The sequence below is a fragment of the Chelmon rostratus genome, chromosome 1, assembly GCF_017976325.1.
Source record: "Chelmon rostratus isolate fCheRos1 chromosome 1, fCheRos1.pri, whole genome shotgun sequence".
Taxonomy (NCBI): Eukaryota; Metazoa; Chordata; class Actinopteri; order Chaetodontiformes; family Chaetodontidae; genus Chelmon; species Chelmon rostratus.
The window spans coordinates 15,783,633-15,793,384 of NC_055658.1; the positions used below are offsets into that span (position 1 = coordinate 15,783,633).

A 9,752-nucleotide genomic window follows, 5' to 3' on the forward strand; every position below is an offset into this window, starting at 1 on the left:
TGCCACTCTACACCCCATTGTGTCTGTGCTGTTTTGTTCTCCTCGAGATGTCTGAAAGGGCTTGGCCTATTTCAATCATAAGGTGACCCTGCAACTCATTCACCATCTCTGAATAACTGATGCTAGACTTACTATAAGCCTAATACTGAATTTACAACATCTATTATATCCATCTGTGGCTCCTTTGCAGGTTTTTTTTTAATTTCCTCTCCACAACAGAGGTCTCAGGTTGAGACCATACATAAATACCTTCCACTTTCTATTTTTTAGCTTTAATCCATGTTTGATATTTTCACAAGAACTATTTTCATCTTCTCTGATCTTGCACAAACCATGGGATAGACAGACCACAAAAAGCAAAAAGCAATATTTCCTTGTAAACGTAATTTATAATTTGATCCAAACCTCTGCTGTTGTCCACAAGGGATAAAAACATTAAAATTGCTGAATCTTTTTTCTAGCAAAAAGTCTGTCAACCCTAGTCGCTTTTGTGTGTCCTTACTTTTTAATAAAGTGAGCAATAAAAAAAGGAAAATGCACACGCCACATATCGCGAGATCTGCCAGAATCAGTCAACTCTCGGTTCCCTTTTTAGGAAAAACATTACATCGTTCTATTAGTTATTAAAAACAAATCGATTTCCTTTAAAACATTTGCATTTTCACATGTGATCCGCTTTTCAGACAAAGCTAACCCAATTATCAAGTTTAGCAATAGCTACAATTTCTAGCTTTGTGTGCGTCAACACGTCAAGCCAATAACGGCCGTCACGTTGGACGTCATCTGGGTGAGTGTTTTGAAAGGAGATGGCTGGTTAGCTGGTGAGCGTTTGGGATTACACTACAACGGAAAACGTAGCCAACTGGGTAGCTATTTTTTATTTTTTGTCATATCTGCCTAGAATATGACAGCATTTATTTCAGTACTGTTGGGACAACTTCACTAGCCAAACAGCTGTCTCAGAATACTGTTACTAGTGTTGGATCATACAGCTAGCAACGCCAGCTAAGGTTAGCTAGCTAGGTATGCTAACATAGCAAACTAGCTAACCTAATCGTAGGCTGACTCAGTCTGACAGAAACGTTGACAAGACTTTGTCCTGAGGTGTGTTATACTCATTCAACAGTTCATTGTCAACCACAGCCGCGGCACATACAGCCTCGTTTACATTCAAGGCGACAACACACGTGAACTCTGACTGAGTTGTCAAAGTATTTTGTTAGCTGACAACAGCTAGCTCGTGGTTCGCTAGGTGATCGAACTGACTTGTTGATTTCGCCATTAGCCAGATTATGAACGGTGAAAGATCCAGACCGGACTCCCCTCTGTACGGGTGATGGCAGCGCGTCTGCAGTCATATGACAGTAACTCCAGTGACACCGAAAACTGGGAACGAAAAGCAACAAGCCGACCTCGCAAACTCTGCAAGCATTCGAGGTGAGCCAGCTGACAATCTGTCAGACCTCATGGGAAAAGTCCAAAGCAGCAATTTCGTGTCACTCACTGTTAGGACAGGATTGATGCTGCATTTAAGAGTAGTCACGCATTTGTGACTTGGAATGTTAAACGATAATATTGAATAATATGGCATAAAAGTAAAATTATTAGGTATTGCTCCAAGGTGTTGCTCATATATATATATATATATATATATATATATATATATATATATATATATATAGGGCATAGGGCAATATGTAAGATAATGTATACAGTTACATAAAATTGAATGACTTGCCAATGATCAAAGACAAGTTTGTGCCAAGTTAACTGTCCTTTTAATATTACTTGTTGTTATGAGGCCATTACAGATCAATAAGCAGGTCTGTTTTATGACAATATTTGATGTTTGTAAATCTGGTGAAACTGCTTGAATGTCCAGTTATTTAAATCAATAGATTAGCCAAAATCAGAGATTCCCATTTGGTTATTTTATCTGTACGTGGTGTATAAGATGCGTTTGAATAAAATTAATTGTATATGATCATGCTGTAGAATAACACATATCATGATAGAAGATGTTAACTAAAGTGTACAAGGATTTAACTTTGACACAACTTTAAACAAAATAGAGATTAATAATGTGCAAAATACATCACATCTTGGCCTCTTTGACAGGCACAGGATGGTAGAATAGAATAGGCAGGAAGAGCTGAGACTTGCCAATTTGGTCTCATTTCAAGGGAGGTGTACCTGCGTACCTGTGATGTTTGCCTGTGGTCAGTGGTGGGTTTGTACTGATCGCATATTATTACTCAGCAGCTGTGTCTACCACCTCTTCCCAATCTCCCTTTTATGAAATTAGTAACATGTATACTGATTTTTTTCTGTTGGTAATTAAAAATGTTGCACAGTACGCCATCCTATGTCATTTACAATGTCTTGCACTTGACTTCTAAATGTACTACCTTGTGTAACTTCTCTACAAGGTTTGATTAGATCACACAAGAAGTGTGTTAAAAGCTCAGAAATCTCTGATTTTAGTTTTGTGTCCGATTATACGTCAAAGGTGATGGCAACACAACTTGGCTGCATTCTAAGCATGTGAGTCATACTCCAATTTCAAGCTTACAGAATGTGGTAGGTCTGGTTCCTGTTGTCTCATATGTAAACTTGCTAGAGTCAATGTACTATATATTGTGTCTTGAGACAACTTTTGTTGTGATTTGGCATGATATATAATTCAATAAAATAATAATTATGAGATTAGTTGTATGTAAACCATATAATGGGGATACAATAAACACTATGACAACAGTGTTAAAGTGAAAGGGAAATGTTCTGGTTCTTTGTTGTTTTTTGTACTTGGATTTAGTTAGCAATTGCACAGTGGTGTGAACATCTTTTGTTAACAAGTGCTCAGAGGTAGTGTGCGTAACACCTGTAAAACTCTTGAGTCTGTCTAGTTACAGCTAGGAAATGAAGATACCCTGTGGCCTCCAAGAAAGAGAGAGGAATGTTAAGTATGCTTTTGTCTTGAAAAGCAGCAGTCAGGCCCGAGCATCTCGAGTGGAGGCCGAACAGAGGAAGATGAGCCTGCATGGTGCCAGTGGAGGCTGTGACCGCTCACGTGACCGCCGCCGCTCCAGCGATCGCTCCAGGGACTCCTCACATGAGAGAGAAGGCCAGCTCACCCCCTGCATTCGCAACGTCACCTCACCCACCCGCCAACACAACAGCGGTGAGTGTGCATGGAGAGAATAGAGAGCTTGTATGGATGTCATGTTAGAAGTCCACAGCTCTTGGCAGCTACTGTTGAGAACAGCTGACATTTATCAACTTACAACTCAGACATGGCTTATATCTCTGCTGTTTCTTACAGCTTGTAATTTCATCACCTGGATACAAGTCATATGTTCTGAGTAGGGCCTCTGCTAGTTTTACATCTGCAGTGGACCATTACTGAAATGGAAACCAAAGATAATACCAAACCTGGTTATTCAAGATTGTTTCTCATGACTACAAACACCTCCAAATCAAGGTGCAAAACGGTCAACGACGTCAATAATTAAGTTCTTATTTGATGGGATGTTGTTCTACTTTATGTTTGTAGACCGTGATCGAGATGGTGGCCCATCATCAAGGCCCAGTAGTCCACGGCCTCAGAGAGTCTCTCCCAGTGGCTCCAGTAGTAGTGGGGTGGTGAGCAGTCGTAACAGCAGCCTGTCCAGTACTGAAGGCACCTTCAAAAGCTTGGGTGTTGGAGAAATGGTCTTTGTCTACGAGAATCCCAAGGAGGGAGGAGCCAGTGCCACTGTCGGAAACCGAAACATTAGGACCTCAGAAAGGGTCACTCTGATTGTTGACAACACACGCTTTGTAGTAGATCCTTCCATCTTCACTGCACAACCCAATACCATGTTGGGCAGGTACAGTACACTTTGAGCATCATTACTATTTGTCCTTGTTCTTTGTAGCCACAATAACTCAAAGTATTTTACTAATCAGTAATATATAAATTAAATGGTTATACATGTAAATGTACATATAACTGCTCTGGAAAGTTTGGATTTCCATCGTCTGTAATTCGAGAATAAACCAAAGTTTCTTCATTTCAGAATGTTTGGATCTGGAAGAGAACATAATTTCACACGGCCCAACGAGAAGGGGGAGTACGAGGTGGCTGAGGGCATTAGCTCAACAGTTTTTCGAGCAATTCTGGTCAGTCTCTTGCTGACATTTTCTCTATTTATATCAACAATGGTAGACCATAAATTAGACACTTCCCAGTATAACAGAATGCAGTTCAGCACCACCACAAACTACTGTACAGCCAGCAAAGTGCCCATAAAGAAAAAGCATCACCCTTCTGTGATAGTATCAACAAACACTGAGCATTATAACCTTCATGAAGAAGGGATTTGCAGCAGGGCTGCTGTGTGTTGCCTGCTTTGCATTTAACTAGATGTGTCTAAAAAAAAATGGCAACTGATTGTGTTATTAGTCAAAATGCAGGAAAATGTAATTTAATTTGTGATTCAGTGATTGATATGCTAATGATTGAAATTGCTGCTGTTGGTGACCTAGGGAAAATTACGTATGGTAATACTTAATTGTCACATTCCTCCATTTCATAAACATACAAGCAAAAAAGACATTAAACTACAGCACAATAGTAAGGAGAGACAACTGCAATATATTTTGTTTCACTGCTTGACATTTAGTGTCACGTGCATACGTATACGATATGTATACAGTACATATTACATATTAAGTCTTACATTTCAATTCCTGGCTAACTGCATGTTGCCCTTGGCCTACTTAGAACACATCTTGTAAAAGTTTGACAGGTTGAATAGCGAATGTTGTTCAGCAACCTGTGAAGTGTAACCCGTGGCACTCTAAATCTTCTGTTAGATGGCAAGGTGCTGTACCAAAGTAAGATACTTTTACAGTGTTGGATTTTATGTTTGTTTTTTCATTGAAAGCTTTGAGCGTTTGTTAAGTGTAGGCACCTGATTTTTTCCATGTTTATTTTATCTTATGAGGTAATGGATTAACACGGCATTTGAAATAACTACCTTCAATGTGATTTCCATCTAATTGACAGGATTACTACAAATCTGGGATAATCCGCTGTCCTGATGGAATCTCCATCCCTGAGCTGCGGGAGGCGTGTGACTATCTATGCATCTCCTTCGACTACAGCACCATCAAATGCAGAGACCTTAGTGAGTACTTCTCTAGGTCACTGAAGCTGTTAGTGTTACCAATTAACAGTGGCAGTTTGAGTCAGTGGATACAATAAGCTGCCTTATCATTTTCACCCTCAACATCTTAACACAGCAAATAAAGTGCATAACCACTAATATATTGTGTAGTAGGTAGAAATGTTTTATATTAAGTTTTATTTATGTCCTCTAACTCATGGTGGACAGTCTTGAGAGCCATTGTGAATTGGTTCACATCTTCTAACTGATAATCTCAATTTCCTCTGATATCAGGTGCCCTGATGCATGAGCTGTCCAATGACGGAGCTCGGCGGCAATTTGAGTTTTATCTGGAGGAAATGGTTCTGCCGTTGATGGTGGCCAGTGCCCAAAGCGGAGAGAGGGAATGCCACATTGTAGTCCTTACTGATGATGATGTAGTTGACTGGGATGAAGAATATCCACCACAAATGGGAGAAGAGTATTCACAGAGTGAGTACACACCTAATACGGACTATAGACACACAGGTCTGCTTGTACACAAAAGACAGATATGTGATCATGAAATGTTGTTTTGCTTTCTTCTCTTTGCAGTCATCTACAGCACAAAACTGTATAGATTTTTCAAGTATATTGAGAACCGAGATGTTGCCAAATCAGTTTTAAAGGAGAGAGGATTAAAGAAAATACGACTGGGCATTGAAGGTAAGTTGAACCCTCTAATGATAAATATTGATGTTTTTAATATTTCATGTCAGTGGAGGATGCTATTAGTGAAATGCTCATTATTCACACAAGTCACAGTTTTGAGCCGCTGACAGAAGAACCACTGACATAGAAATCAAGCCAAAGCTTTCATTAATAGCAGTGCACAATGTAAGAGCAGGTTATTCCACTGAAAGTATTGCTTATGTTGGGCAGCAAGGCTTTCATGAGACAACTATAATCCAGAAAACACAGTGATAAAGGCAAAGGGAAATCACATAAACATGATAGATCTGTTTGTTTGCAGATAGCAGGAAAACTGTTAATAGTCATTAAAATGCCATCATCTAGTTGGTGTCTGAACTAAACTAAAGGCATAGTGATACAGAAGGAGTTAAACATTCAAATAAATATTATGATCAGTGATTGAGGACTATACAAGTGCAGAGTAGCTGCAAAGGAGTTGTCGTAAAAGGACAGGGAAGACAACTGACATCGAGCAGGGCTTTGTTTTGTTTTTACTGAGAACAATGTCTTCTAAGATACAGGATAGTATCTTAGATATGTATACATCTGTATGTATGAGACAAAACTATCAAATTTCACAAAACAAAACAACTCAGTTTCATGTATTGCAATAATGCCGGTATGTGGTTTACTGTATATACACATTAGTCTGCCTTTTCCCCTGTTGAGTGTGTGTGTGTTATATGAATCAGGGATGGATCATCATTTTTAAATAGTCATTCAATAATTAACAAAAAAAAAAAATCAAATAGTTAATGCGACTGTCATCTTGTCTTAAAATATTTTCCCCTGTTTTTAAGTGTGTGGACGTGATGTAGTCTGTTGGGTGTTGTGGGGAGTATCTCTCCCTTCTGTGTTGGAGTCAAGAGCGCCTGCATGTTATCGCAGCCATCATTAAGTACATGCTACAGGCAGTAAGTCAAAATAGTCAGTGTACACATGTCTAGATAACCGAGGCTGCAGCGGTCTGGTCCGGACCTGCGGACGGGGTGGTGGAAGAATGGTGAAGTAGTTCCTAGTGAATATCAAAAACTATTTTTGCTTGAAACACCCATCCCTAAAATGAATGGACAAAAATGTCAAGTAAAAGGTTTTAATCTTTGCTTATTAGATGTTCACACAAACTACAATAAGTTCCTCTCGGTGCTGCTGCTTCACGTAACCGATTTATGATGTAAAACTAATCAGTGAACAGACACAAGGTGAAAATGTGAACTAGTTACAAAGTAACTAAATTTTCCCCAAAATAAGTCCAGCCGTTGAAACTCAACTGTTGTCAGTGTGGACATTATATATCAAAACTACTTCTGCTGAAATGTTGTTAGTGTTAGTGAGCTCTTGTCTCATTATTCTGGTGTTTTTGTATTCTAGGTGGTCAGTACTTGTTAACACAAACTGGGCTAATGATTTGTCCACACTATTAACTCTGCAGGCTACCCTACATATAAAGAGAAAGTTAAAAAACGACCAGGAGGTCGTCCAGAGGTGATTTACAACTACGTCCAGAGGCCCTTCATCCGCATGTCCTGGGAAAAGGAAGAGGGTAAGAGTCGTCATGTGGACTTCCAGTGTGTCAAGTCCAAGTCCATCACTAACCTGGCGGCGGCTGCAGCAGACATCCCCCAGGACCAGCTGGTGGTGATGCACCCTGGTCCTCAAGTGGATGAACTGGACATCCTGCCTAATCACCCACCTAGTGGGAATCACTACAGCAACAACTACAGCAACGAGCCTGACCCTGATGCACCTTCACCTGCTGTCTGAGGACACACCGGTCCTCTTTCAATGCCTCTGCCCCTCTCTTACTCCTCTAGTCCTACTCCCAGCATGCTGCAGCATGGAGCGCCAGGGGCACCATAACCATATTGCCTTGACACCTCCTTTGCAGCCTTAGAGCCTCAAGAACCTGGTTGACTGTAGAGAACAAAATGTGAGGGACATAAGACTGATGAAAATAAGTGTTCACTATTATTTTCATTTTGTTTTTTACTTGACCAAAGGAATTTATTTTTCTGTTTGGAGAAAAAAAACTGTAAAACACTTATTATTAACATTATTATTCACAATGTTATTGTACCTTAATTTGATGGGTTTGGCTGAGCACACTTGTGGTGTCACTGTTTTCTCACAGGATTTATTTCACTGATAAGTTTGATTTTGAATCTCTCGGGTGGCCTAACTACTAAATGTGCTTTGGGAGGAAGAATACAAGACTTGCTATGGAAAAAAAATGACTTTCAGGTCATGGAGAAAATCAGTCATCGCCACTTAGTGTCATGATCTCCAGTTGAACTTCTCTCAGATGTCTTTGAATCTTGTAATTGGGTATGTAGTCATTGGCTGGATCTGATATGTGATGTTATGCTCCTCCCGCAGCCAAGATATTAAGCAGAGCACAGGCTGTTGTGGTCAGAATTTTTTGTGCAAAGCTTGAAATTTGTTGTTTAAAAATAAAACGTAAAATCATCAAATAAAGACATCAAAATAACATTTTGGTATACTTGATCTTTAAGTATAAAACCGATTGATAGTTTCAATAAAATTTGTGACAAGAGTGATCCTGCTGATGAATGAGAAAGGAGGTGACTGAACAGTGATGTGCACTCAAGAGGGAAATTAACCCAGAATGGACTAAAGTCTTTCAGAATTTCTTTTTCATAATGAATAAAAGATCTAGAGATGGATACAGAAGATACAGATACTTGCTGTGCTACCAGTATGCATTTGCCACCAAGGGAATATTCATTTCCAGAGAAAAAAGCTTTTAATCTATGGAATTAACTCGGCTTGGTTTGAATGAAAATCAAGCAATTTAAAAATGAATACCACTTGAATTTTACTTTAGAGATAATATGCTTTACCCAGTCAATGCAGAAGCAGAAACCAAAAACCGATCAAATTGGAAAACATCCAGTAATACAAAAATCTGAGATTTATGTCCCTGCAAAAGGTTTATCGTACGTTTAACAAATAAAGACTGGCTACCACTAAATGACAGTACAGGAAAACTTCAGAGGATCCTCAAGTGAAGAAAGATCTTTTAATATTTCTGTTTTTGAGCTTTTATCTACCCCAAACATTACTTAGATTGTTTCTTTGTTCAGCTGATCACCACATGGTCCTGACTTGGATCATCCCCCTTTGACTCCTTAGTTTCCTCCTCCTGTGCTGCAGGTGTGTATGCAGATATCCTCTGATGATGGCAGACATGCAGGCAATAATACCAGAGTGTGGGGCCCAGAGTCCTCATCGTAAACCTCTTGTCCAGCCTCCAGTGCTTCAACATTCTTTTCAGCCTGAGCTGATATTGCCACCTCTTGTGCTGTTGAGCAATCTTGTGCTTGGTTGCCTCTTTCCTTCTCTCTGGCCAGATTCTCCACCCTTCCCCCCACCAGGTTCTCTAGAACAGCAGACACAACACATGAATCAGCCTCCCCAAACACCATCTGGCCCTCTCAGATCACAGTGCACCAGGTCCATCCTTTCACCAGATGTAGGTAAACATCAAGGGGTTATTGATGAAAGCAACCAATCTGCAATATTTGATTTCTCATGATGCTCGTATAATGGGCATGGTCAGGGGCAAGGGTGTTCAGTTTGACATTTTCCACTTCCCTCTGGCCCTGAGTTCTCTGCAAGTAGCCACTTGTGTGGAATATGGTGCTACATATGATCTAGTCCAGTGAATGGCAGCATGTTAAAATGATGAACTGAAACTTTGTTTTATTTAGTCAGAAGAAGAATTGCTGTAACTTTAACATCTGTTTGACAACTGTCAGACAATCTGTACCCACAAATTAAACCAGTACGAATTTTTTTCACTTTGACAGTAATGGGACTACAGAAACAAAAATATTTGCCAAAATATTG

General features: G+C 39.7%; 1 protein-coding gene across 5 annotated transcripts; it reads left to right on the plus strand.

The window, feature by feature from the left end:
* Positions 1-666: 666 nt before the first annotated feature.
* Positions 667-8,371, plus strand: btbd10b (BTB (POZ) domain containing 10b). Of its 5 annotated transcripts, none has more exons than XM_041933344.1 (9): positions 667-787; positions 1,286-1,437; positions 2,985-3,181; positions 3,554-3,869; positions 4,059-4,161; positions 5,051-5,171; positions 5,445-5,642; positions 5,745-5,855; positions 7,315-8,371. In XM_041933344.1, the coding sequence occupies exons 2-9, from the start codon at positions 1,337-1,339 to the stop codon at positions 7,644-7,646; spliced, it is 1,479 nt and encodes a 492-aa protein (XP_041789278.1). In that variant the 5' UTR covers positions 667-787; positions 1,286-1,336; the 3' UTR covers positions 7,647-8,371. The 5 variants fall into 5 exon arrangements, with proteins under 5 accessions (XP_041789278.1, XP_041789260.1, XP_041789286.1 ...); XM_041933326.1 differs by having other exon boundaries at positions 779-866; XM_041933352.1 differs by having other exon boundaries at positions 779-866; positions 2,988-3,181.
* Positions 8,372-9,752: the final 1,381 nt, after the last annotated feature.

Excerpts from the sequence above, each read along its gene's own strand:
- btbd10b (XM_041933344.1), top strand. The coding sequence starts at position 1,337 with ATGGCAGCGCGTCTGCAGTCATATGACAGTAACTCCAGTGACACCGAA. Across the intron at positions 3,182-3,553 it reads CACCCGCCAACACAACAGCG|ACCGTGATCGAGATGGTGGC; the intron begins GTGAGTGTGCAT and ends TTATGTTTGTAG. Across the intron at positions 5,172-5,444 it reads CATCAAATGCAGAGACCTTA|GTGCCCTGATGCATGAGCTG; the intron begins GTGAGTACTTCT and ends CTCTGATATCAG.